Here is a 27,751-nt window from a genome sequence, read left to right on the forward strand (position 1 = left end):
CAAGCCCGTGCCGAAAGATGCTGATGCAATTGGTCTGATGTCTGACTTGATGACTGTTTTGGCTTATTTTTAGTATTTATTTATTTCTATGTTTTTATTTAATCGGCTGCACCTTGTCTCACTTGTGGCGTGCAGTATCTTTAGTTGCAGCATGTGAACTCTTAGTTTCAGCATGTAGTAGGATCTAGTTCCCTGACCAGGGATGATCGAACCTGGGCTCCCTGCACTGGAAGCACTTGAGTCTTACCCACTGGACCACCAAGGAAGTACCTGATATTTTTAGAAACTCCTCAGAGGGTTATAAAGAGCAGCCAGGATTGAGAACCCCTGGATTAGGCCTTCTACTTTAAGTTTGACCGAACTCTCTGCATAGTACTGACAAAGACTCTCAAATGCAATCCTTAAAGCAATTGATTCTTTTTTAAAAATAAATTATTTTATCAAAAATTATACAGTGTATGCACATAGTTTAAAAGTCCAGAAAGTCAAATGGCCCTGAGGCTTATGACTAAAATTTAGCAGTCCCCGTTCTCTCCATCCCCCAGTTCTTGCTGCATTTTTGACTCTTTAAATTATTTGTAGAGAATTCACACACCTTCAGTTCTCCAAAGGTTAACATACTGGTATCTCTTGCTCCATCAAAAACGAATTAACTGGGACTTCCCTGGTGGTTCAGTAGTTAAGAACCTGCCTTTCAGGAAATGTGGGTTCGATCCCTGGTTTGGGAACTAAGATCACACATTCTCTGGGGTAACCAAGTCTTCGCCCCGCAACTACTGAGCCCGTGGGCCACAACTAGAGAGTCCGTTGCGCTGCAGTGAAGGATTCCGCATGACGCAACCAAGAACCGATGCAGCCAAAAATAAACCCAAAAAACGAAAACAGAAAAACGGGTTCGATCCCTGGGTCGGGAAGATCCCCTGGAGAAAGAAATGGCAACCCACTCCAGTTCTCTTGCCTGGAAAATTCCATGGATGGAGGAGTCTCGTAGGCTACAGTCCATGGGGTCGCCAAGAGTCGGACACGACGGAGCGACTTCACTTTCACTTTCACTTTTCTGTGGCTGGACAAGATGAAAGCTGGATTGGATTAGAAAACTCAGAGGCAAGGGACCCATCATAAGTCCCAGGGAAGAGGTGGAGGGGATTGGGAAAGACCAGTGACACCGCAAATAGACTGGGAGGCCCAGTGCCAGGAGACAGTTCTGTGGCTCCATGCAATTTTGACCGAGCCTTGCTGTCCTCGCTTGTGACACATGAAAGGGCAAAGCTGCCACCTGCTGGGAGCAGGGAGACTCTGCTCTCTGTCCCTTCCTATACTGTTTGAAATAATTTTCAGAAGGTTGCCCTCTTTTCATAAAGCAGGTAGAGGTGTTTGATGGCTTTCGAGGCAAAACAGAGCTTATGAACTTCCTCTGACAGGGCATACTCTGGACTGAGCCCAAACACAATATTCCTCTCCAGGCCTGAAAACTGCTGAATACTGTCTAAAACAATGTGACCATCCAGAACACCAGAGGCCTGGCTGAACACAACCTTTGTGGGTCCACAGGTCTCAAATAATTTCATCGCTCTCAGCAGTGCAAGCTCATAGCGTCCTCTGTCCTCCGCTCTCCTGCACAGAATTGCTATGTCTCTGGGCAGATAGCCACACTGGAACAGGTGGTGACATCTTTCTGCCACGTGTCTTGCGATTTCTTCTGTGGTCAGGTTAATCTCTGTCTCACATACCCCAGGCAAAGCCTGGGCACGCATTGCTTCCTCATACGAAGCTTCCCTGAACGACGCCAGTGTGTCTGGAGACACGCTGGGGTGAGGGTTTTCCTTGATCCTCTTCATTTCTTCTTTCATGAGGATCGCTATTTCCAGAGCACAGTGGATCCCGTTGGTGATTGTTTTCCGAGGAAACTGAGCAGATGGAGGCGGAAGGCCGTTGCCATCTCCATAATGGACTTGGAAAGGGTCCAGAAAAAGCCAGAGAATCCCGTGGTGTGGGTTTTCACTTCCAGCACCCCTCACCTTTGGGTGGGTGATGCTCTTGGCCTTCATGTACCAGTCACCATATTTACTGCAGAAATGCTCAGTTTCATCCATCACTATGTGCTTGATCTTTGGGAACTCCCCTCCCATGAAGGTTTTCCGGGTCACAGCTCGGCAGGCCGTTTGCTGGCTGTAAGGAGGAAGGAGAGAATAGGGCTTCAGGCATACAAATAAACGGAAGGTCATGCATATGACTCTCTGGATTGGCATTAGAGACTGGCTCTCATCCGGAAGCTGATTCACTGATTCAGCAGTGTCCTGAATACTACAAAAATGCTCTTCTTACAAGGCTCCTGACATCATTTGTTCTTGTTTAGTCACTAAGTCAGCCTTCCCAGGTGGCGCTAGTGGTAAAGAACCTGCCTGCCAGTACAGGAGATGTAAGAGATGGGGGTTCCATCCCTGGGTCGGGAAAGATCCCCTGGAGGAGGGCATGGCAATCCCCTCCAGTATTCTTGCCTGGAGAATCCTTTGGACAGAGGAGCCTAGTGGGCTATAGTCCATAGGGTCTCATGGAGTTGGACACGACTGAAGTGACTTAGCGTGCACGCACAGTCGTTAAGTCACGTCCAACTCTTTTGCGACTATAGCCTGCTGGGCTCCTCTGTCCATGGGATTTCCAGGCAAAAATACTGGAGTGGGTTGCCATTTCCTTTTTCAGGGGATCTTCCTGACCCAGGAGTCAAACTCGTGTCTCCTCCTTGGCAGACAGATTCTTTACCACTGAGCTACCTAGGAAGCCCGCCTGACAATACATATTGCAAACCCTAATCCTTGGAGCTATCAAGTTAAATCAGCATGTGAGACTTTTAAAATGAACTCAGGTAGAAGATTTTGTTATTTCTACTACAGTCCCTTTCTACTGCTTAACAATCCCTAAAGATAAATTCCTTATATCTAAGGGAAATCTCAAAATGAATTTACACTTGTTACTACTATTTCTTTACTTTCTATCTTTTTTAGAGCTGGTAAGCAGTCACCAAGAGGCATATCATAATTTTCATAGAAAAAGAAACATGGGCTCCTATAAGCTCCTCTAAAGAAAATCCTCCTTTCCCACTTATATTTAGTACCATGCCAGAAGCCTCTCTAGATTTTGGTTAGGAAAGCATCAAGAGGTTTCTGAGTTCCATGACATGTCAGGATGTTAGGTAGGGTACCAAGTCTACAGGGCTATGCCTCAGTGGAGCTACCATCCTACTCACTTAGCTCAATTTTCATTTATAGTATATTTTAGCCTATAAATAGATATACATGCATATATGTACTTAAAAATTTTTAGTTGTTTATTGCCTCCTCTAATTTAGATTCAAGTCATATCACCCATCCCTACAGATTTCCTGATTTTGCACATGCAGTCCCTGGGGCTTTAATCCCTTTGTCTAGAATCACAAGCCCCTGAGTCACAACTATTCAAGTTCTTTTCTTCCAGTTTGCACAGTGTAGACTTCTTGAAGAAAAGCGCTGATTCTTAGCCATCTCTGTATCCCCCTCACACTGTGCTCATCGATACTTGTTGAATTTAACTTGGCTTTTGACTGGGGTTCTCTTAAAATTTACCTATAAAGCATAAGAAAGAACATCGCTTCAGCACAGTTTACAAGATCCTTCATTATCTGGCATCTGCCTCCTTTCCAACCTCGTCATTTGTCACACACCCACAGCTCCTCACTGCTCCAGGCAGACCTACCATTCTGATTCATCTCCATGCCTTTCTATTTGCTGTGTTCTTTGCCCAAACAGCCCCCAATTAATGCACTCCTCCTACTGACTTCTTAAAAAAGAAGTCAGGATGTCCTTCACTGGAGAGTATTTGCTGACCAGACTACAGCCTAAGCTTAAGTTTAAGCATATCTTTACTATCACACTAATTATACAACATTCCCATTGCTTATTTTTCTCTTTGTCTCTCTTACTGGGTGTTATGGCAAGGTCTTCAACATATTTTCCTCCTCTAACACTAAATGTACACTACATCTAGCATACAAATGGTGCTCAAAAAAGATGAGCTTGATAAATAAGTCAAGTAAACCAAAAACTAAAAGCCCTCATGCGCTGGATTGAATAACAGCAAATTTCTTTTTCTAAATTGAAAGCTAAAAATTTAAATCAGAAGCAAATGTGCATGGTTTCTAAAATGATTGAATCATAACAAGTCAAACACATAAAAATATTTTATGAATGAAATCAAACGGCAATTAAAATCAAGTTCGTGTTAGGTAGAATGTCTAATTGACTGAAATACCCTATTAAAACATTAAATATCAAGCAGAAAGCATATGTGAAGCAAGATGGATTCGTTCCAGCCTTTCTTAAGTTTAAGGCCATAGACTGTGGGGAAAAATGTTTCTAGTTCTATAAATTGAAAGTTATACCTATGTGGCTAATTGATAATGAGATGTTTAAGCATGAACACTGCAAAGTGCTCTTTTCTAGCTCAGCTGCTTGATCACTTGCAAATATACACTAGTTTGGGCTCTTGCCTGTATGCATCAAAGGCATTGCACAATCTTACACTAAAGACAGATTACTGGTGCAATGCTGTTGAAAGACTGACTAAATACATTTATTGTATTTAGTTAGTGAAGTTCTTACGTCACAAAATCCTTTAAGGCGTCACTTTCGCAAACATAGAGGATCTCCTTGGGCTTGCAGTGGAACAAGTCCTTAATTTTCTCCATGATCTTTATAGCCAGCACTGTCTTTCTGGTTCCTGGAAAGCAGTGGATGAACAGTTCTCGTGTCTCCTGAAGGCTCTGTGAAAGCAACTCACACTGTTCCCCTGCAAGCAAATTGGAAAATTCACAGCCCACTTGGTCGCTCAGAAGGGATCGAGAGCACAAAGAGACCATGATAAGTGCCTGCAACAATTCTTCCATTTCGTCCTCATCAGCAAGCCTGTAGGGTTGGGGATAGCGCAAGGCGATTTCTCTGGGCTTGCACTGTGTGCCGGGCAGGTGCACCAGCCTCGGAATGACACACACTTTCCCCGTGTAACCACCAACAGTTCCCAGTTTCTGCTTTAACTGACGAGCAGTGTTCTGGGCATACCCCAGACCCCCAGTCCACGTGGGGTCTGTTAAGACTGTATAGAGTACCGGGGGGCTATTCACCGCTATTAGGAGAGCATCACACAGGACATACTGCTCCTTCCTTAAGCCGACATCACTCGCCCAGCTTCTGGAAACTATCACAAACCCCTGAGAACAAGGATCTATCTGTGTCTTCATTAATTCCTCCAGTCCTTTATGATCTGAGAAGAGCTTCTTACAGAGGGATTCTGGTTTAAATTGAATCTTTTTCCGTGTCACTGAAAATTCAAGGAATAGAGGTTACTAACATTTATAAAAGGACATTTAAGTATTCCCGCGACCTCATAATGAAGTAAGCCTAGCCACGGAACTGTGACTAGGATAAGTTTCCTTATCTGCAAATAAAGCACCTCCTCTTCACAGGCCAGGGCTGTGAAGTCCCTGTTTCTGACAGCTCTCATGTAGGGAAGGGCAATCAGGGAGGGATCTTCACAGAGCAGCCTTCTAGCACTCTGTCCTCAACCCTAACGACCCAGTAACTCTAGGAAGGTACTTCTTGTTAAGGGTGTGTGTGTGAGAGAGAGACAGGGAGAAAGAAAACTGATGCTTTGGGGAAACAAAAACTTTCCTTTTGGAACAGTGATTCTTAACCTGTGGCAAGTTTGCCCCCAGTAGGGTATTTGGGACTGTCTGGAAACGGTTTTTTTGTAAGCTACAAAAAGGACAGGTGCTACTGCCATCTAGTGGCTAGAGGCCAGGAATGCTGTTAAACTTCCTACAATTCTCAGGGCTGCTGCTGCTACTGCTGCTAAGTCGCTTCAGTCGTGTCCGACCCTGTGCGACCCCATAGACGGCAGCCCACCAGGCTCCCCTGTCCCTGGGATTCTCCAGGCAAGAATACTGGAGTGGGTTGCCATTTCCTTTTCCAGTGCATGAAAGTGAAAAGTGAAAGTGAAGTCGCTCAGTCGTGTCCGACTCCCAGCGACTGCAGCCTACCAGGCTCCTCAGTCTATGGGATTTTCCAGGCAAGAATACTGGAGTGGGTTGCCATTGCCTTCTCCATTTCTCAGGGCAGCCTCCCTCAAACCAGATGTAAAATAGAGAGCCAGCGGGAATTTTCCGAGGGACGCAGAGAGCTCAAACCCAGTGCTCTGTGACAACCTAGAGGGGTGGGATGGGGTGGAGGTGGGAGGGAGGTTCAGGAGGGAGGGGACATGTGTATACATGGCTGATTCATGTTCATGTATGGCAGAAACGAACACAATATTGTAAAGCAGTTATCCTCCGATTAAAAATAAAATATTGATTTAAAAAAGAATTATCTAATCCAAATGTCAACAGGGTCGAGACTGAGAAACTCTGCCTTAGACTCTGCCTGGACTCTCGCCTGGAAGCGTCCAGGTGACCCCATGGCTCACTTCCTTTTGCCTTGGAAAGCCAGGGGGGCAGTTCTCTCAAATTTATTCTCTCATAATCGGAGGGGGAGAAAAAGCTATCTGTGACTGGAAGCCCAAAGATACACAGAAGCATAGGGTGGATTTAATGACTGAAAACAAGAGTTGACCATGTGTATTGGTTCAGCACCATTGTGTCTGCTGAGCCTACATCTGACCTTCTCCAAGGAGGAAGTCTGGGATGAATTGCTACCAACCACCCCCCACCGGCGACTTAATTTTAGGGAATAAATTGTCCCCTCAGCTGAAATCAAGAAGGAATACCTGGAAACAGGTGCTGTTGGAGAACCGCCTTAAATTCTAGGACTTTGATGGGATATGACAGGCTTCTTAGGGGAGATGAAGCTGATGAAATCAGGTGAAGACTGTGGTCAGCCTCCAAATTGGAAGGAACTAAAAAAAAAAAAACCCACAAAGCATCATTTTAGATGATAAAGAACTTTTCTATTGCTCTTCCTACAGTTGACGTATGACATGTGTCATGCCTGGGCTGCCCACCCTCTTCCTACGCTGTCAATAGTTCATACATGTTAGGAAGGAGGTCCGGGACTCCTGCAGGGCCATGCACCTTCTAAGTCACCTGTGACTCATCTCAAACAAGTCATTTCTCCTCTCTGTCCTACTGTAAGGGTGAGCAGGTGGTTCCTGCGGTTCCTTCCAATTCTAATATTCTGGTTCCAGGTCACCCCTAAAGAGAAAAGGTTTCTAGTAGTGGTGGTGGTGGGATGGTAGAAAAAGTAACCACCGGATTTCCTTGGTAGTCCAATGGTTAGGACTCTGCCTCCAATGCTGGGGATATGGGTTCAATCCCTGACCAGGGAACTAAGGTCCAGTATAGGAACTAAGGTCCAGCATGCCTAAAAAAAATTTTTTAAGTAAGCAAAGTAATTTTTTTTATATTGTGATAGTTGTTAAAGGTCCCCCCACCCCAACCCCTGCCAAGTTTAGAAAAATAAGAAGTGGTAGAATCTCTAATTTGGTGTGTGTGTCTGTGAAGTAAACTCTAATCTAAGATAAGAGAAAGTATAGTCCAATAAAATCACTCAAGTCTTGATCCAAGCTTCTTTTTACAAAATCTGGAACTAAATGACCCTGGAGGCAAACTGATAAACTTCATTCAGCCTATAAGTCTTTTATGGGCTGATCTGAAATCACCAGGGCTGATGCTTAGCAAAACTGAAAAGAAGTGAAAACACAAAGTCCTTCTTCCCACACCCCCTTCCCCAGCACCTCCTTTTGCATAAGTTATTAGTTTTTCTCCACTTGGTGGTGCCCCCAGCCCTGAGAGTGGTTCAAGGTATAGGCTCCTAATGTTACTGAAGCAATTCAAATTTGTCAACAAGTTTCCCTTGAAAAGATTAGTGGAGAGCTATTCTTAAACAGCATTTCTCTAAAATATTACCTTTAGAGAGACTATAGATGAATGTTTTAGAGTAGGAATATCAGCCTGCAAATTTGTTTCAGCAGACCTTTACAGTGTGTAAAAATGAGACCTAAAAGGATACATCAAATGGTAAACTGCTTGTGATTATGAATGACTTTGGTTTTTGCTTCTTGTATTTTTTGGTTTCCTATTACGTGCATGTTAACTTTTAAGAAAAGAATGTTATTTTAAAAAGCTTAAAGGAAAAATAAAAAAGAAACTTTCACAAATTCATGGCTGATGACATACAGGCTTTTCTTGACTTCACACAGTTCATATTCTGAGTCTTTGGAACTAAAAATATAGAAAATCACCCTTAAATAGGAGAAGATTTGTAAGCAAAAGCAGATTTCTGTTCTTTTTTTCTTGTTGTTTAGTCGCTAAGTTATTCCCAACTCTTCTGCCACCCCATGGCATGGATGGTAGCCCACCAGGCTCCTCTGTCCATGGGATTCCCAGGCAAGAATACTGGAGTGGGTTGCCATTTCCTTCTCCAGGGGATCTTCCCAACCCAAGGATCGAACCTGTGTCTCCTGCATTGGCAGGTGGATTCTTTACGGCTGATCCACCAGGGAAGCCCCATTCTTTACCTGGACAAATAACCAAATGAAGACAGAAGTTTCTGCCTCCTGATTGAACAATGGCTTCTCTTCTGCTTTACCTGATTGAATATCCAGCATCATGGTTACCCACTGCTCAGCCGACAGCCTCGTGACAGAATTGTCCCTGATGATCCAGGAATCTGGGGCTTCTGTGAATACTACACAGCAGAAGGGCTCCACATGGACCACACAGACATAACCGTACAGGACATCTTTTTGGTATACATTTAAGATTTTGGTAGTGAAGTTCACCTTCGGCTTCTCACAGCAGAAGTGGAATGTAGGCAATTTTTCTATGCAGTTTTCTATTTCTTTTTTCAGCAAGTCAGGGTTCACTTTTTCTCCCTGACATCCAAACACTTCTTTGCTCTTATCATCCACCCCGATAATTATGTATCCCCCGTGGGTGTTGGCAAATGCAGACACATAATGAGGCAGCATTTCTTTAGTCCGAGGAATGATCTTTTTGGTGGTGAACCTTTTAAACTCGACGTGTGTGGACTCAGTGAAGTTGAGTTTCTCCTTATACACGAGCTTATCCTTTTTAACAAATTCTGAGGCACTCACCCTCATGTCTTCCTCTTCCTGCGTGTATCTGTCCAGAGCTTTCCGAGAATGTAGCTCCTGCATCTTTGATCTTCCTCTCTGGGTCCTAGACTGTTTCTCTCGGAGGAGCTCCAGGGCGCTGTGGGCACTCAAGTTGATGGTGGAAGTCACAGCTCTCTGATATAAATTGGAGCGCAAGCTGCAGATCCTTAGGCTGAAAACATCTGGGCACCATGACTTCACAAAAATCATAAGATTGTGTCCCTGCTGCACGTAGTCAAGGTATTTCTGTGAGCCTGAAGGGAGGAGCTTCTGAAAAGAAGTTTCCAGATCATGTCCCAGTCCATGGCATCGGTAACTGTAAGTTTTATCCTCAATCTCCGCTTTGATCACACCCCCTCCAGAATTTAACAGTGCACATGTCGCTTGGATGATTCTAGAATTCTCAGTTCTTTTCAAATAGCTATTGGTCATCCTCTTCCTGTTTTCCTCTCCAAAAGTGACTCTGCCCACTTCTACGGTTATCTCGGGATAAAGCATTTCCGTCTCCATCTTGAGGCTTTCCACCTCAGCAGCCCTTCTGCGCTACAAACAATGACAGAAAGAGGTTCCAATAAATAATTAGGACAGAAATGTTGTTTCAGTATCAACATGAATTCTGGAGATTATAAAATTTTCTTCAAAGCTGTAAATTCTGGGAGATAGATTTTAGTATTAGAAATCATCTTTGATATCACTTTTTTAAATTGGAGTATAATTGCTTTACAATACTGCATTGCTTTCTGCTGTATGACCACGTGAATCAGCTACGTGTATACATTCATTCCTTCCCTCTTGAGTCTCCTTCCCATCCCCTAACCCACCCTTCTAGGTCAGATTTCACGGTTCTCTCCCAACTTTGTCAAGACCTTAGGCTTCCCAGCGTGAATGGGCATAAACTAACTGCTTCATATTCAACCATAAAGGAAAAAATGGCATTGTTGAAAATTTTAGCTATTTTTCATTTAAAATCAGGAAGCATCAACAGTGAGCCCAGATATAAAGGGCATGGATTGTTACAGGAGCTAAACAAATTTTACAGAAGTGGTTGCCATCAGAAGATGCTCCTATTTACAATTCAAAGGGGAAAGAGGACAATAGAGAACCAAGAGAGCATAGGTTTGAACTATATGTGATGTACAAGATCTAGTTATAAAAACAAACATAAAACTTGGTAGTCTCTATGTGCTATTTGATACATTTAAAAAAGCTTTATTCTACTCCTGAAAGAATGCCAACTGACACCAAATGCAGAAATCTTTCAAGCTCTTCAGACATTCTTCTAAAAGCACATTTCTTATACAGTGTGATGTAGGAACAGTTTTCCTTGCTTTCTAGTAGTTCTGCCTGTGGGAACCTCTAAAACCTGGGAATGGACATGAGCCTTTGAGACATAGTTACTAAATTGTGGTCAACCTCCTTTTGCTTCCCAGATCAAAAAACAGCCATCTAAATTGAAGTTAGCACCCCAGAAGCAGATGTTACAGAAACGTCCCCTCCTTTGTTTTTGTTAATTGCAAAATAAAATATTTACTAACCCAAACCAAAATTCTTCCTCTAGAAGAAGAGAGCCCAGTCGTGTTTTTTTTTTTTTTTCCATATGTGATCTCTGCTAAGCAGAGGCCATGTGGGTGTTGTTTATATCCACCAAGAGGAAAAGAAAGCAGGCATCCAGCAGGCTGGGTCCCCTCCTCTGCCATTAGTTTGCTCTTGGTTGCTTTCTCACTTCCTCCAAGCAAACCAGAATCAACCTATTTTTTTCATAGGTGACCATCTCCTATACACAAATGTAAATGTCTGGCTCTTAGAGAAATTTCTGGTAAGATTCTATTCATATCACAGAACCACAGAAGTGTTGGAAGGGACTTTAAAGATCATTTTAACCATCAATCTGGTTCTTAAATACTCTCTGTAATATTCACAACTCCCAGCAAATTGCTTTCCAGTAACTGCTTGAACACCTCCAATAACACAACTCATTGTCTCTCAAATTAGTCCCCCTTCTATTTTCTGACAGCTCTGTTATATATAGCTTGCTTATTTTTAGCTATAATCTGTCTTCCTCTAACTTCTGCATGCAGGGACTAAAACAAATCTACTTGCTTTTAAACTAGAAGAACTATACTCTCATGGATGTTACTTGAATGCTGATAACAACCGTGATAGATACAAAGTGGTCTGAGAGTCTAGCTCCAGATGAACATCTATCTGCTCCACATGTCCCCAGATTTCTCACTCGTCTTCCTTTCCCAGATTCTCCTGAGCTATAATTTTATTAAGTTCTTTATGCCCTCAGACAAAAGCTGAGATGAGATGGATGAGATTTAAAAAAAAATTTTTTTTTACCTGATGCCCTTGCTTTTCCTCTTGCTGTTTCAGTTCCACCTCTGGGTTTGGTCTGAATGTTTGCCTTCTCTCACAGTCCCTGTTGCCTTCTGATATCAGCCTGGGAGGAGCAGGAACTCTGCCAGACTCCCCAAGACTTTGCAACACTGACCCACTGAGAAAGGCTGATAAGGAGTCAAGAGAAGTCCATGACAGGGCAGATAGGCAGGCCACAGTCTGACCTCTGGGAGTAAATGAAGGAGTAATGGGAAAACTCAGGGGTTTTCAAGTGCAGAGCCAAAGCTAAAACTTCCCACCTCTGAAAGGCTGAATGTCTTTTTTCATACACCCTACAAGCATCTTCTGTTATAGTTAATTTCATTTCAAAGCTCTATATCTATTTTAAATTAAGCTGCCCTGTACATATCCATTATGAACAATATTAACCTATTTTATCACCTTCCAAATTGCTTGTCTGTTCTTCAGTTCAGTTCAGTTCAGTCACTCAGTCGTGTCCAACTCTTTGTGACCCCATGAATCGCAGCACGCCAGGCCTCCCTGACCATCACCAACTCCTGGAGCCTACTCAAACTCATGTCCATCGAGTCGATGATGTCATCCAACCATCTCATCCTCTTGTCGTCCCCTTCTCCTCCTGCCCCCAATCCCTCCCAGCATCAAAGTCTTTTCCAATGAGTCAACTCTTCGCATGAGGTGGCCAAAGTACTGGAGTTTCAGCTTCAGCATCATTCCTTCCAAAGAAATCCCAGGGCTGATCTCCTTCAGAATGGACTGGTTGGATTTCCTTGCAGTCCAAGGGACTCTCAAGAGTGTTCTCCAACACCACAGTTCAAAAGCATCAATTCTTTGGTGCTCAGCCTTCTTTACAGTCCAACTCTGTTTCTGTTCTTACTTATATTCTATTTTTCCTATTCTTCCTTTTCTAGACCCTTTCTAGAAAAATGCTCATTGATGAGGGTTTGGCTGTCATGGATGAGAGGATTATAGATGACTTCTCATCAAATTTCTTTTCCTTTCCTTTTTGTTTTTAACTTTTCTGTATTTTCTAAATGGTCCTCAATAAATGTCAATCATTTGTATAATTTACAAAACAATTAAATGAAAAAAATAAAACAGATAAGAGACAGTTATCTCATTTGGGGATGCTAGTTAAACTGAATCAAGTTTCTTATAGAGGGCTGACTGATGGCCACCATTTATTGATGGTGATGATGGGGATGGACCTATAAATGTTAACTTACAAGGGCTTCTCTGACAGTTCAGTGGGTAAAGAATGCAGGAGACCCTGGTTCGATTCCTGGGTCAGGAAGATCTGCTGGAGAAGGGATAGGCTACCCACCCCAGTATTCTTGGGCTTCCCTTGTGGCTCAGCTGGGAAAGAATCTGCCTGCAATGAGGGAGACCTGGGTTCGATCCTGGGTTGGGAAGATCCCCTGGAGAAGGGAAAGGCTACCCATTCCAGTATTCTGGCCTAGAGAATTCCATGGATTGTATAGTCCATGGGGTCTCAAAGAGTCAGACAGGACTGAGTCACTTTCACTTACAAGGAAAAAGGATCTTTACAGATGTGATTAAGTACTGATGTTGAGATGAGGAGATTATCCATGTGGGCCCTAAATCTAAACCAGGAGTGTCCTCATAAGAGCACCAGCAGAGAGAGATTTGATATGTACAAAAGAGAAGGCAAAAGACTGCAGAGGCAGAGACTGGAGTGACGTGGCCACATGTGAGGGCGTGTCAGCAAGCATGGAGAACAGCCAGATAGACTGCCCCCTAGAGCTTCTGAGGAAGGGGAGCACAGCCCCTGCTGATACCCTGATTTCTGCCCCCTTGTGTCAAACTCCTGACAGTGAGAGAATAAACTTTTGTTCTTTTAAACAACCAAAATGGTGGTAATTTGTTACAGCAGCCACAGAAAAGTAACACAGTTCTTTCCCCCTAAGTCAAACCATCAAACATCTACCACCTGCTTCAACTTGTTTATGATGAAATGACAATAGTAAATAGGTTTCTGAATACCCTTTGTATTTCATTAACTAAGGTTACTGTTCCTGTGAAGTTCTGCTTTGCTGGCAGACCCTTTGTACCTGTTGTACTGAAAAGACTTTCCAGGACAGAAGGCAGAATGGATACTATGATGAGTAATCAGCACAGTTCAGTTCAGTCGCTCAGTCGTGTCTGACTCTTTGCGACCCCATGAATTGCAGCATGCCAGGCCTCCCTGTCCATCACCAACAAACTAATAAAGCGCAAAGGTCGGCTCTCAGCTTCAAGTTTAACCCTTTTCACTCATGTCATTTTCAAATCCAGTCTCACTTTTTTAATTTCTTGGCCACACTGAGTGCTGATCCTAATTCCCTAACCAGGGAACCACTGGACCACCAGGGAAGTCCTCAGTCTCACTTTTTTTTTTTTTCCTTTAGGCCTCACTGTGCACATTGTAGGATCTTAGTTCCCTGACCAGGAATCAAACCTGTACCCCTTCATTGGAAGTGCAGAGTGTTAACCACTGGACTTCCAGGGAAATCCTCGAAGTCTCACTTTTAGTTCTACCATCTACCTTAATTCTCAGCTTCACTGAAATCCTTCGGATATTACTTACTTTTAGAAAGATAGAAAAGACCGTCATTTACTGGACGTGTGCCTTTGGACACAAGGGACCAAGCTGGGAGTGTGGCACACCACATGGAAACTGAGATTACTTGGCCAGGATTCCCTGGTGGCTCAGATGGTGAAGAGTCTGCCTGCAATGGTGGAGACCCGAGTTCCATCCCTGGGTCAGGAAGATCCCCTGGAGAAAGAAGGAAATGGCAACCCCCTCCAGTAGTCTTGCCTGGAAAAGTCCAAGGCCAGAGGAGCCTAGCAGGCTACAGTCCATGGAGTCAGACACGACTGAGTGACTTCACTTTCACTTTTCAAGTGGAAGAGCTGGAGTGTGGTCAGGTCTGTTTAATACAAATGCTCCTACTCCTTCCACTGCCTCTCAAATTTAGGATTCTGGATTGCTTTGGAGTCTTCAAAATCAGAAATTTACCTAAGTACCTTTTCTCTTCCCAGTCAACAGGAAAGACATTTTATGGGGCAGGAGAACTAGGAATTGGATTGCTTTCTCCTTCTTATTCTTTGTGTGTGTGTGTGCTGGGTCTTCGTTGCTGCACGCAGGCTTTCTCTAGCTGTGGCCTTCTCGCCTTGTGAAGCACAGGCTCTAGAACTCAGGCTCATTATTTGCGGTGCAGTGGCTTCATTGCCCCATGGCATGTGGAATCTTCCTGGACCAGAGATCAAACTCATGTCCCATGCTTTGGAAGGCAGATTCTTAACCACTGGACCCCCAGGGAAGTTCTTCTTCTTCTTCTTTAATGAACTATTGGGAACCAAATCAGGAGAAGAAAGGATGATGTGAAAGATGAGCAAAAAGAGTTTCTCTTCTTCAAAGTTCCTTAGTCAAGTCTCCTGGCTATGAATAGTAGGTTATCAGAACAGGGGGGAGTTCTCATTTTGGCTCTGATACCTAGAAGCAAATGTTTGTGATATGAAGCAACTTGAAATCAGTAGCTTGGTCAGTGATTCTCTCTAGGTCTTGGGACAGTAATCTGGCCATGCTGTTGACAGTTAGCTAAGAAATAGAGCCCCCAGTTTATTTAAGATGTGTTTATTCACTATGCATTTCAGTTTATCCTCAGAGATAATTACAGCACAGCCTTCAAGCTCAAAAGCACAAACAGCAGAATACCAGCCTTCATCTCACTCTAAATTCATTTGTCAGTATGACTTGACTAGCATAGCAGACTTGATAACATAGTGACCGACAGCAACAGTGCTGTTTTTACCACACCAGGATCTGACTGTGAGTAAGTCTTTCATTCATTCTCTCATTCAGTCAACCACTTTTTTTTTTTGAGCCCCAAGGGCATTGCAATTCCATCACTTTTTAGCTCTGAAGCTATGGTTAAGATAATCCAAGCCTCGGGTTCCTTCTGTATAAACTGGAAGTAATAATAGTGCCTTCTTCATATAGTTCTTGTGAGAATGAAGTGAGATGATATATACAAAGAGTTTAGCATGGTGCCTGGGATAGAAGGTCAGCTTTTCATTTAATAATCAATTATCAAGCACTTACTGTGTTCCAAACATAGTACTGTGCTCTGGGGCTACTGGTCATCTGCACCATTTAGTGACTGCCTTCTTTGGGCCAGATCTGCAACTTTGATGTTCTCAAATTGTCCTCATAGTAACTTGTAAGACATGCATTATTTTCACCATCTTATAAATGAAGAAACTGAGTTAAGAAAATTAAAGCTCAACGCTACACACATAGTAGGTAGCAGAGCTGAGATCCGGACCCTTGGAGTCCAACTGATTTCAAAACTCACTATCATTCTGCCGTGCGGCCTTTACTGTTAGCAAGAATAAGACACGTGTCCTGCTCACAGTCTAGAGGGGGAAAACATGTATTAAAGAACTCATGGCAATACAACATATGTGGTAACACCAGGTGAGAACTTTATGTACTATGCATTGTTCTCAATTCTCACAACAGCTCCATGAGGTAGGTACTGTCATTATTCCCACTTTTACAGATAGAGAAACTGAGGAACAGAGAGTTTGTGATGCTTGCAAATACTATAACCCATACGAATGACCATAACACTCTAGTGCCATTCTGGCAAGCTAGACTCATATGAACAGTGTGCTTTGGGTGTTCTAACAAGTGAAAATGACTAAGCTTGTGAGAACAAGATAAGATCTCATAAATGAGATGGTATATGAGCTTCATCCTGCGGGTAAGTGTGCACCAGGTTGAGAAAGGGTGATGGGGAAGAAAGGGGAATACCAGGAAAAGGAAACAGCACTTGCAAAGGCCCATTCTCTTCACTGTCTACACTCTCTTATTTTTAAAGTATAATGAAAGTGATGAAAGTGAAAGTCACTCAGTCAGGTCCAACTTCTTGTGACCCCATGGACTATGCACTCCATGGAATTCTCCAGGCCAGAATACTGGAGTGGGTAGCCTTTCTCTTCTCCAGGGGATCTTCCCAACTCAGGGATTGAACCCAGGTCTCCCACATTGCAGGAGGATTCTTTACCAGCTGAGCCACAAGGGAAGCCCAAGAATACTGGAGTGGGTAGCCTATCCCTTCTCCAGCGGATCTTCCTGACCCAGGAATCAAACCGGGATCTCCTGCATTGCAGGTGGATTCTTTACCAACTGAGGTATCAGGGAAGCCTCTAAAGTACAATGAGGATCCTTAATAGGTCTCTAAAGAAGGCATTCCATTTTTCTCCACACTTTCCTTTTATTTCTTCATGTCTTTCTCCCCATCCCTATCCTCCTGCCACCCTTCACATGCCACCTGTCCATTTCTTACTAGCTGTCACCTGGACACTTGCCATCACTTGAAATAGCTTCCCCTTCTTTCACTCTGCCTTCCTTCCATCTATTTAAAAACATAGTTGCCTAATGGGTTTTCATATCTAATCACCTATCTCCTTAGACTCTGAAATCTTCACATTGCTCACTTTGTCCAGAATAGTCTAATCTGCACAGGCTGTAAGCCGCCATCTCGGCCTTTCATTCGTGCCACCCCCTTTCATCATGGCTAACACTGGTCCTCAACTCTGGTGTGAATCAGAATCTCCCCTGGCATGCATGTGTGTGTGTGTGTGCTCAGTAGCTTCAGTCGTGTCCAACTCTTTGTGACCCTATAGACTGTAGCCCAGCAGGCTCCTCTGTCCATGGGATTCCCCAGGCAAGAATACTGGAGTGGGTTGCCATGCCCTCCTCCAGAGGATCTTCCTGACCTGTGGATCCTGGGGATCGAACTCGCATCTGCCTGCATCTCCTGCGTTGCAGGTGGATTCTTTACCCACTGAGCCACCTGGGAAGCCTGCTCCCTTAACATACTTATTAAAAATATACACACCTGGGGGGTTCCACCTCCAGATTCAACCTTACTGATTCCAGAAAACTGAATTGTGCAGTTTTGCCCTTTGTTTTTGATGTTTTAGGACATCTATGTTAACTTTCCTCCTGGTGTTTCTAACTCACTGACTTTTGAGAAACACTACACCATTTCAACCTTACCTAAACTTGGAGGGGAATGGCAACCCACTCCAATATTTGTGCCTGGAGAATTTCATGGACAGAGGAGCCTGGTGGGCTCCAGTCCATGGGGTCGCAAAGAATCGGACATGACTGAATGACTCTCACTCACTCACCTATGCTTTCTTATTTAATTCAAGAGTTAATTTATCTGCTCCCAGAATCTCCTAATTCTCAAATCACACACATCTTTCAAGACTCAGATCAAAGGCCACCTCTTCCATGACATTTTTCCCGCACTCCTTTGCAGTTCTTTGATATTTAATGCCCTCTCTTTGTTGTTGAGTGAAAAGTGAAGTCGCTCAGTCGTGTCCGACTCTTTGCGACCCATGGACTGTAGCCTACCAAGCTCCTCCATCCACGGGATTCTCCAGGCAAGAATATTGGAGTGGGTTGCAATTCCCTTTGTTGTTTAGGAAGCGCCCAAACCTCTGACCAGCCAATAAGTTTCCCCTGGGTGGGGAAGAAGGGGTACGTTCATCAAAGTTCACCCCAACCTCTCTAGCGCTCAGGTGGGAGTTTGGGCACAAGCGCAGTATTGCTGGATCATTGTCTGAACTGATAGCTCTTGCTGTCAACTACAAATTGGCACTTAATGAAGAGCATTGCCAACAACTGAACAGCAAAGCGGTTTGCCATCTGCCTCTACAGAGATTGAATAGCTGTTGACCTTCAACAGCCCCTGAGGGAGTTCAGGATGGAGTGAGGCACTCTGTGCTCCAGGGAATCTGGTGGGACAGGTCTTTAGATAGATGTTTTTAGGAACAGATTTTATGATCTCAAGCCTTCCATCTCCTCATACCTAGAGAAGCACTAAATCCCTTCATGGTGACATCAGATCCTCAGGACTAACAAAAAGCCTTTTGTAAAATGAGTGCTTCAGGGTATTGAACTCCTCCTTTACCAAAACCTTATATCTTGTCTTTCACCCACTGCTGCGTTGGACTAGTCTCTCAGAGCTATCTGAGATGCTGCCTCCAGGGCTGCAGTCCTCATTCTGCCCCAAATAGAACTTAACCCACAACTCTCATGTTGTACATCTTTTTTAGCCGACATTCCCAAAAGTCCAGAGCACACACACTCTACAACCCTTTCCCTAGTGAAACAAGGCACTCCAGGTAACAGCCTCTCCAACGTAGCAGATTAAGGAATTGAAGGAAGGGCAGAAACTACCCAGAGTCTAACTTCTAACTCAGGCTTCAGAACCCGCCCAGAGCGACTGCAAATGCGCTTGCGCCCTCTGGCCGGCTCTGTCCCCAAAGTTCGCCTCGTGCTCCGATTGGCTGCTCTCCGCACCAGCCCCGCCTCAATGCTGGGCGCCACGTGATCCACTGGCCCCCGCGTGATTGGTTATTCCTCTCGCGGGACTGCTGGCCCCGCCGCGAGGAGCAGGAGTCTGGAAAGCGGCAAGTGGCTGCCTCCCGCACAGTACAGCACAGGGGGGGCTGCCGTCAGCCTCAGCAGGGTAGGGCAGGCCTCGTGAGAATGTAGGACGTAAGCGTTTTGGGAGGTTCGGAAAGCGGACTGCAGAGCCCCTGCCTGCAGCTTTGGTTTGCACCCTGGCTCCGGCCTTACTCGTGTTTCCCCCACAAGAATGGCTTCCCTCAGTCTTTCCTGAAGTTGGTGAGGTTTGGACGTATTGGTAGTATTAGTAGTATTGTTATTTTTCTTATTATCATCATCATTTTGAGAGTTCACTGCGTGTAAGCATTGGTGGTCCTGCGCAGGGCGCCATGCAGAAAGCCTTGAGTTAGAAGCTGGAGGAAGGAGGGCTTATAGATGCTTGCGGAACGTCCTTAAACCAGCATGAAATGTTGGAGGTAAGTCAGCTTTATAAATTGTGCTGATGCTTTTATAATCTAGGAGCTTAGAGTTTAGTAGGGAGGGTCATTCATTGACTAAATTAAACGCTCGTTTATTGAGCCGCCTTCTGTTGCCCCAGGTTCCCTGCTGAGTGTAATGGTTGCAAAGGCCAGTGAGACCCAGTCCTGGTTCTTCAGGAGCTCTGTTTGTGTGATGGGGCTGGTGGATGAGACAAGGAGGTGGAGGATGGGAATGAGTGAATATTTGGCGTGTGACGCCTACTATGGTCGGAAAAAGTGCTGTGAGAGTCAGAGGAGGGGGTAACTGAGGGAGTTAGGGACGAGTTAACCGAGAAGGGGTCTTCCCTGATAGCTCAGCTGGTAAAGAATCCGTCTGCAATGCTGGAGACCCCGGTTCGATTCCTGGGTCAGAAAGATCCATTGGAGAAGGGAAAGACTGCCCACTCCTGGAGAATTTCATGGACTGTATAGTCCATGAGGTCGCATATAGTCAGCACGACTGAGCGACTTTCACTTAACAGAGATGACATTTGAACAAGGCTTTAGAACTATAATTAGACTTTCTCCAGATTGAAGTGGGTAGGGAAGGCATGCCAGACAGAGAAGTTCACAGAGGAAGAGAACTAGGAAAGTGTGCCCACTGTGAGTGACTGGAGCACACTTGGAGCTCCGCTCACAAGTTTCCTGCTTTGAGACAGAGTTATTTAAATTAAGTTCTGTTAGCTCGTTGGTTTTTTTGTAACCCGTACTCTTGCAAAGGCTTGTGGGATCAAGGCTCAAGCCTCTAAAAAGGCACTTTGTTTTTAGTAGTTTCCCTCTCTTTGTGGAGTTTAGTTGCTGAATGGAGAACACAGGCCATATGTAGCTGTCCAGCTTTAACTAGGGAGTATCAGTCTATTATCAGTTTATAAGTGGCCGACTGAAGCATGTTGTGTGTCCAAAATTGTTACTTATATATTGACAGTACTCTGCTGAAAAGCTGGAGAGGTTGACATTGTTTGCAAACCATGAGAAAGTGTCATTTAGAATAAATAAAATGTAGTCAACTTTCTCAAAAATTGATTATCCAGGTTGTGAATTACTCAGGCTTTGCATTGTTTCCTTTACCTTGCCCATCCTCTGGAGAAAAATGAAATTAAACCTTACATTTAGCTGGTAATGGAAAAATATAAATCTGGTAACCAGACCTGTTTCTCTTCCAACCCTGTTGTTAATTTGCTATGGACCTTTGTCAAATCATATCCCCTCGGGTTTTGGACTCTTTAGAAGACTTCTATAAAATTTTTATGGCTAATACTTTTCATCTTTATTGGCAGTAGAATTGTAAATCAAATTATATGTTAAATGAATTGGAGTTTATAAAGGCTTTTTAGTAGAAAATCTTTCCTGAAGGTTTTCCTTTAGAACTAGACTATAAATCCCTTCACAGACAATCCCTAAGATTTTATCAGGCATGGTGTTTGGGCTCACTAAAACCAGAAATTATTTTGAACTGTAAATGCTTCTCTACTCTGGATTTTAAAAGCAAACAACAAAAAAACCCACATACCCCAAAACAAAACTAGTTCATGTTGACATTTTGTACAGCAGAGTTGCTTAAGGTGCATACTGGAAGATGCAATATTGAAAGCCCATGCTTGAAATTTGTCTGAAAAGAAGCCCTTTTTTTTTTCATGGGTAAACCTAAGTTTTCTCTGATGTGAAAATAGGGTTTGGGGCTGCTCTAATGAAATACAAGGAGGTGAAAGCAAGGATGCGATGATGAGTGAAGCATAGTCTGACCTGGTATTGCCATTGCTTCAGTGTTGGCTTTGACCAGGGTATGACCCCTTAATCTTCTCTCTGAGCTGATTCTGGCTGTGGTTTTTTTACACTGGTATGTTTTAGTCTGTTTGGATACTGGCTTTATTATGTGTTAGAGCGTTTCTTTAGTATGCTTTTGTATTACTGATACTTTCACGTTTTCTTTGTAGGTTGAGGTGAAAAAGACAGCTTTGATATCTTCATGGAAGACTGCATTATTTCATCCCTGAATCTGGTTCAGTTCCCTTATTGACTTATTACTGTTAAAATGCTTGTTCAGCAGTGATTGTAAAATAAAAGTAATTAACATGTACGTGCTGTCTTGGGACAGACTTAGCCTGGAAAAATGTTGCTCATTGGATTTCCTATTAAGTCAGTATGTCTTGGGTTTAACTTTGAAACAAATTAAAAAATTTAAGTATCTTAAAATCTATAGGATATTCTGTTTCAATATTTCTGTTACCTTTGTGGTGTCATAAAATATGCTTTGAATTGCTAAAATGAGTTGTATTAGAAAACACCTGTCTCAGCAGAGGCACTTACAGATCATTTTCATTCTTCCTCTTCTAGTAATGATTAAAAAAAAAAACAACTGTATATTTTCACCAACCTGCCAATCCAGTGGCTTGCATTTTTCTACAAAGGTAACTTAATTCTGTAGAATAAGGTATTTCACGCAAGACTAATTTCTTGCTGTTGGAGTAGAGGATTTTTCTCCAAGTATTCGATTAGTGAAAAAAAGCAAAATAATACAAAATGCCCCCAAAAGTCCAAAGTAGTCTAAATGAAAATTTACTGTAAGTACCTCAACTAGGAAATTCCCTGGCGGTCCAGTACTTAGGACTCGAGGGGTTAGGCTTTCACTGCCGAAGGCCTGGGTTCGATCCCTGGTGAGGGAACTAAGATCCCACAAGCCTTGAGTTGTGGTCAAAAATAAATACCTCATCTAATCCTTCAGTTTCCACATAATCATGACATTGAACAGCTCTTTGCCAAAAACATTTATTCTTAAAATTTATTTAAGCGTTTCATAGAAACTTCAGTAATAGCCAGAATAATTCATGTCAGTTTAGCAAACTTAATAAGCAGAAAGAGCTTATTGAAAGGTGCTTTATGTACACAGTCACAGTTGGGTCAGTATTTTACTCCATCTCTTCACTAGTCACTTTGCTTTCACATTGAAATCTTCAGACTATTCTGTATATACATTCAACCTCTGTTTTCCTTTAACCAGTTTCCCAAGGAAGACACCTGTGGTTCTCAAAGGGAACTTTAAAAGTTGATAAACTGTAGCAGGTGTTATTTAACCAGAGGGCCACAGCAAATGGGAGGAGCTGTTGTTTTCCTAAAGCGTTTCTATGTCTATAAAGAGCAAGTCCATATTTCATACTGGTTGCAAGCCAATAAAACCTATTCTTCAGAGGCACGTTTCCCAAGTGGCTCAGTGGTAAAGAATCTATCTGCCTGCCAATGCAGGAGCTACAAGAGATGCAGGTTCGATCCCTAGGTTGGGAAGCTCTCCTAGAGGAGGAAATGGAACCCATTCCAGTATTTTTGCTGGGATAGTCCCATGGACAGAAGAGCCTTTTGGGCTACAGTCTATGGGATTTCAAAGACTCGGACGTGACCGAGCCACTGAGCACACAAGCATGCACAGAGGCTGGTTATTGCTTTCTTTTCCAAAAAGGCCTGTTTCCGATTCACCACCCATTTAATGAGGTCTAACCTGGGTTTTCCCTGAGAGCTTCTATACCTCTTGTCCTTTAACAAAGGGGAGAGAAGATCTTCTGTGTCAAGTATTCTCTTTTATCCCTTCCTCTTTGCTGACCCTCACATCCCTTGCCAGTCCTGATTCTCTCTCTAACCAGTTCAGTCCACTCTAAGTAGGGGTGTCTAGGGAGCAAGCTAAAAGGTTAAGATCAACGAGTAAATCCTTTTAAAGAAATCCATGTGGTTGTCTGAAGTTCACACAATTATTAATTGAGAATGAGAAGTATCAAAAATTCTATTTACCCTGTGGAAAACCAGCCCTGTGGCCTTACAGTGCAATCATTTTGTTGTGAGGTAAGGTGCTAATCCCTTTCAGTTCTCAGGGGAGTACAGTTTAATGAGATGCTGTACCTCTGTTGGATAACCTGTGATAGGACAAGCCTGGTGACTCCTCACGTAATTAAACACACAGCGATAACAAAACACATAGCCGGAGGTGGCGAGAACCGTGTCATTCACCCGGTTTTTACGACACAGTGGGCACACAGTCTTCATTTTGGGTAACAGGGGAGAATTAGAATTGTAGTCTAGGTGTACAGGTGGTGGTGGAGTAGGCAGAGCAGTCAGGGTCTTGACGGTTTCTTGGTTTTCCGATGAATACCACCACTCAAGGAACTGCAGGAAGAATACACCCACCGAAAGGCCAGTAGAGAGGGATAAGGCAACACCCCCGACGGCTTTCTTCAGAGCTGACTTTATCTTCTCACCAATGCTGTTTGGAGAATAGAACAAGGAGGCAAAAAGAAAGTGTTTGTTTAGGTATAATCACAGAATGACTAAGAGAAACGTAGTTCTTGTATTTTTCATTGGAATCTGATTTAGCTTGGGGATTGAAAATTGTATCCTTAATGGTCCCTTCCTCTTTCTGATTTACAATATTTTAGGAGTATAGGAGCTAAGATTTGTTTTTAATGACTAGAGCTTGTGTTTTGAGAAAGAAATTAGTGAGATTATACAGACTATATAATCAACTTGTATACTGATTATATAGATCTTTTGGGGCAGGGGGTGAAGGACAGTAATATCCAGGGGAAAAAAACAACTCAGCGGTATTGAGGAATATATTTGAACTTGTAGGAGAACACAAACACTAACTAGAAGTGGGATGTGTGTGCACGTTCAGTCCTGTCCAACTCTTGGCGATCCCATGGACTGTGGCCCACCAGGCTCCTCTGTCCATGGGCTCTTCCAGGCAAGAATACTGAAGTGGGTTGCTATTTCCTACTCCAGAGGATCTTCCCAACCTAGGAATTGAACCCTAGTGTCTGGTATCTCCTGCAGCAGGCAGATTCTTTACCACTAGCACCAAATGGAAGGGGGAGAGCACCACGGTAAGAGCAGTCTGTAGAACTGTATTGATCTGGCTGGAATCTCAGCTCTGCCACCTTCGAGCTATGTGGCCTTGGCAAGGTACTTAACTATTAGAACTTAGTTTCTTCAACTGTTAAACGGTGCTTATGCATTATTTCATTGTGATAAGGATTGAGGTGATATACATAAACATCTATGTACTAGCACAGGGCCTGGTACATAGCAAGTGTGTACAAAAATGTAGGCAGTATGAGGAGGAAAGTCAACAGGATGGCAATCCTTATTTTATGGACACATGAATTTTTCAATGATTTTATGAAATGACCTCAGAGTGGACTGAGGGAGGTGAATTATGAAATTGGGATCAGATTTTAGGATTTACTAATCAAAGACTTTGGGGAAATGTTAAGGCCTTACCTCCCAGCTGGTAGTTGCATCATGCTGGCCTCAGCTGGTTTGTGCTCCAGAGCTTGTATATCCCGAACTGTAAGCCGACCTAGCCGAACTCCAGCCAGCCTCAGCAGTGGTGAGTGATGCTGAACCTTTCCTAGAATGTATTGAAGCTGCTGTACCAGAAACCAGCCTTCCCAGGCCATGTTAACAAATGGGTAGGCTGCCAGGAAGGCTCTGTAAAATCGTTTCCAGCGGGAAGAAGGGGGATGGATGGAATATTCGTCCTCTTCTCTCAGGCTAGAAACCAGCTTCTCCAGTTTCACTTTCAGATAGGGAAGAAGAACCAGGAACATAACTGATTTCATAAACTGCTTCTTTGGGAGACCAGCACTGGCCAATCTCTGGAGGTTGTGTTGGTCTCCCATTACAATCCTCTTTAAGCCATAAAAGTTTTCAGAAAAGGAGGCGCTGGTTTTCGACAGATAATGCTGCTGGAGCAGAAGATCTAGCAGGGTGAAGATTTCATCGAACCACCTCCAAAAGAAGCCAAAGTGGGCAGGATTTGATTCTGCAAGAACCTACAGCAAAATAAATGAAATTCATTCCATTACAACAGCTACTATGCCTTGTTATTTATATTTCCTTTTTCCCCTCTAAATTCTACACTTTTCTTTCTACACCTAACCTCCCTGAAGGGCTGGGTATGTAGTGCTCACAACACTCTACACAGAAGAGAGACTCCATAACTGTTAAATCATAGGATATGAATTATATACTAATTGATTATTTCGAAACCGAGGCCAACAAATTCAAATTATTGTTTTTTTTAACCCCAGACATCCCTAAAACTTTCCAGAAAATTAAATTCTTACCTTGATCACATGCTGAAGAGCAGGTCTCACTGCTGACATTAAACTGTCCTGTGCTACCACCTCAAAGATGGATGGCTGGTCATCCACGACAGAGGCAGTCGTGATGTGAGCCCCATGCTCAGCCATAGTTTCTTGTGTGAACTGGGTTTTACTTTGTCCACAAGCTCTTTAGTAAGCATGAACTTTTGGGGGGCGCCAGATGGGTGCTCAGTCTCAACGGTAACTTATCTCAAAGGATAGCCCCTCAATTTTACTGGAACTGGGCAAAAAAGAAAGACCTCTTCCGGAGGCAAGGTGAGGGGGAGGGTTCGAGTGAAGGGAGGTGAAGAACGAAGTTAACACGGACGTGGGTAGAGATAGTGTGTAGGAGGGGTGACTTGACTAACGCTGCGCCTCCCGGGACAAAGCGTGACTACGGGGAAGACAGCATGGCGCTGGGCGCTGGCCTGTCGAGCGGCAGTCCTGGAGGCTGCCAGTCAGGGACTCTAACTCAGGAGGGCTCAAAAGTCAGGCGGATCTGAGGGATCGGATGTGCACCAGTACGGCCAGCCCTCCGCGGCCTGGCTCAGCTGTGGCCTGAGCAGTATCCCCACCGTGACCGTCCTAGCGCGCTGACCCTGGGCGAGGAGAGGCGCGAGGGACCCGCGACACCGCGGTTGAATGGAGGTCTCCGCTTTATGACAGAATCCGCAGCCGGAAATAGAAGCCGCTGGAGCTTGGAGAAGGCCGGCGGAGGAGAGGCGCTCTAGCCCGGAATGCGGCCCTGGAAACCGGAACTAAGGAACTCTATGACCTCATCGGGACTTCCGCTTCCGCCTCCGCTGAAGGTAAAGGAGGCACTAGAGGCGATCGGCTGGAGGAGAGGTCTCTGCTGATTGGTTTTACTTTTCTTAAGTGGGTTTGCGTCGCTGTCTTGTTGGAAAGCCACAGCTCTGATCTCTCTCTGCGGAGACTTTTTGGCAAGGTGTTGGGGGCACTGCATCGACGTCTGGAGCCTGAGCTCGGCCTGTAGCTGAGGCGTTTGTTCCCTGGGGCGAACCAGATAGGGGCGAGGGACCCAAGGGAATGTGGAGATGGAAGCCTCACTTTGCTTGCGGCGGGGGTCGTGGTTCACTATTATCTGCAGCCTTAGGGAAGGATTTAAAGCGACATAGGCAGAGATAGCGGAGAAGGCAATGGCAACCCACTCCAGTACTCGCCTGGAAAATCCCATGAATGGAGGGGCCTGGTAGGCTGCAGTCCATGGGGCTGCTAGGAGGCGGACACGACTGAGCGACTTCACTTTGACTTTTCACTTTCATGCATTGGAGAAGGAAATGGCAACCCACTCCAGTATTCTTGCCTGGAGAATCCCAGGGACGTGGGAGCCTGGTGGGCTGCCGTCTATGGGGTCGCACAGAGTCGGACACGACTGAAGCGACTTAGCAGCAGCAGCCACTCCCTGTTTCACTGTTAGTCAATTAATAGTTCTTTGAGACTATTTTAAAAGTAAACTGACATTATTATTACATGAGAAAAAAAGGCAGTCAAATAACAATGTCAGTTATTACAGCCAATAAATAATAAACACCTCATCACAAACCCCACTCAGGTTTATGGTATAATGAGATAGGGCACACAAAAATTGATTGTGCTTATGTTAAAAGGTATTAAGAGCCATCAGATAGGTTAACATGGTGAGATTCATATGGTAATAACAGCTGGGAGAAATGAGGCTGTTCAAACCAGCTCCGACAGAAGCCCTGTATTGGCCTTTGTAACCAAAGGGAAGATTGTTTCTAACCTCACGTTTATCTCAGCTTCTCTCTGCCAGTTGCTTTCTACTAGAGTGATGTAACCTGGTATCTCCTTGTATCTCATATCAGGACCAGAAGTCCACTGAGAAATTGCTACTACTACTAAGTCGCTTCAGTCGTGTCCAACTTTGTGCAACCCCATAGATGGCAGCCCACCAGGTCCGCTGTCCCTGCGATTCTCCAGGCAAGAATACTGGAGTGGGTTGCCATTTCCTTCTCCAATGCATAAAAGGAAAAAGTCAAAGTGAAGTCCCTCAGTCCTCTCTGACTCTTAGCAACCCCATGGACTGTAGCCCACCAGGCTCCCCCGTCCACGGGATTTTCCAGGCAAAAGTACTGGAGTGGGGTTCCATTACCTTCTCCACTGAGAAATTAGGTGGACCTCAAACGGTTGAGTAC

General features: G+C 44.1%; 3 protein-coding genes, 1 long non-coding RNA gene and 1 other non-coding gene across 5 annotated transcripts in view; 3 read left to right on the plus strand and 2 right to left on the minus strand.

Annotated features, from left to right (window-relative positions):
- Positions 1–1,219: 1,219 nt before the first annotated feature.
- SLFN14 (schlafen family member 14) lies at positions 1,220–17,044 on the minus strand. The gene is made up of 6 exons (XM_040244465.1): positions 17,002–17,044; positions 14,042–14,082; positions 8,610–9,681; positions 6,790–6,918; positions 4,635–5,349; positions 1,220–2,169 (listed from the first exon to the last, which is right to left on the minus strand). Exons 1-6 carry the CDS (start codon positions 17,042–17,044, stop codon positions 1,335–1,337), a joined length of 2,835 nt encoding a protein of 944 aa, XP_040100399.1. The 3' UTR covers positions 1,220–1,334.
- Positions 17,045–18,931: 1,887 nt separating this feature from the next.
- LOC120866373 lies at positions 18,932–21,827 on the plus strand. Its single transcript, XR_005721645.1, has 2 exons — positions 18,932–19,404; positions 21,381–21,827. It is a non-coding gene; the product is annotated as an uncharacterized LOC120866373 (long non-coding RNA).
- Positions 21,161–21,257, plus strand: LOC120867461. Its single transcript, XR_005721889.1, has one exon. It is a non-coding gene; the product is annotated as a Z30 small nucleolar RNA (small nucleolar RNA).
- Positions 21,828–22,196: 369 nt separating the features above from the next.
- Positions 22,197–26,420, minus strand: PEX12 (peroxisomal biogenesis factor 12). Its single transcript, XM_040244063.1, has 3 exons — positions 25,557–26,420; positions 24,709–25,262; positions 22,197–23,692 (listed from the first exon to the last, which is right to left on the minus strand). The coding sequence occupies exons 1-3, from the start codon at positions 25,680–25,682 to the stop codon at positions 23,293–23,295; spliced, it is 1,080 nt and encodes a 359-aa protein (XP_040099997.1). The 5' UTR covers positions 25,683–26,420; the 3' UTR covers positions 22,197–23,292.
- AP2B1 (adaptor related protein complex 2 subunit beta 1) overlaps positions 26,402–27,751 on the plus strand; it is a 115,549-nt gene continuing 114,199 nt past the window's right edge. The window contains exon 1 of the mRNA XM_040244059.1: positions 26,402–26,420. The gene's annotated coding sequence lies outside the window, so the exon portion shown is untranslated. The remainder of the gene's footprint in view (positions 26,421–27,751) is intronic.

Source organism: Oryx dammah, unplaced genomic scaffold, assembly GCF_014754425.2.
Source record: "Oryx dammah isolate SB20612 unplaced genomic scaffold, SCBI_Odam_1.1 HiC_scaffold_8, whole genome shotgun sequence".
Classification (NCBI taxonomy): Eukaryota; Metazoa; Chordata; class Mammalia; order Artiodactyla; family Bovidae; genus Oryx; species Oryx dammah.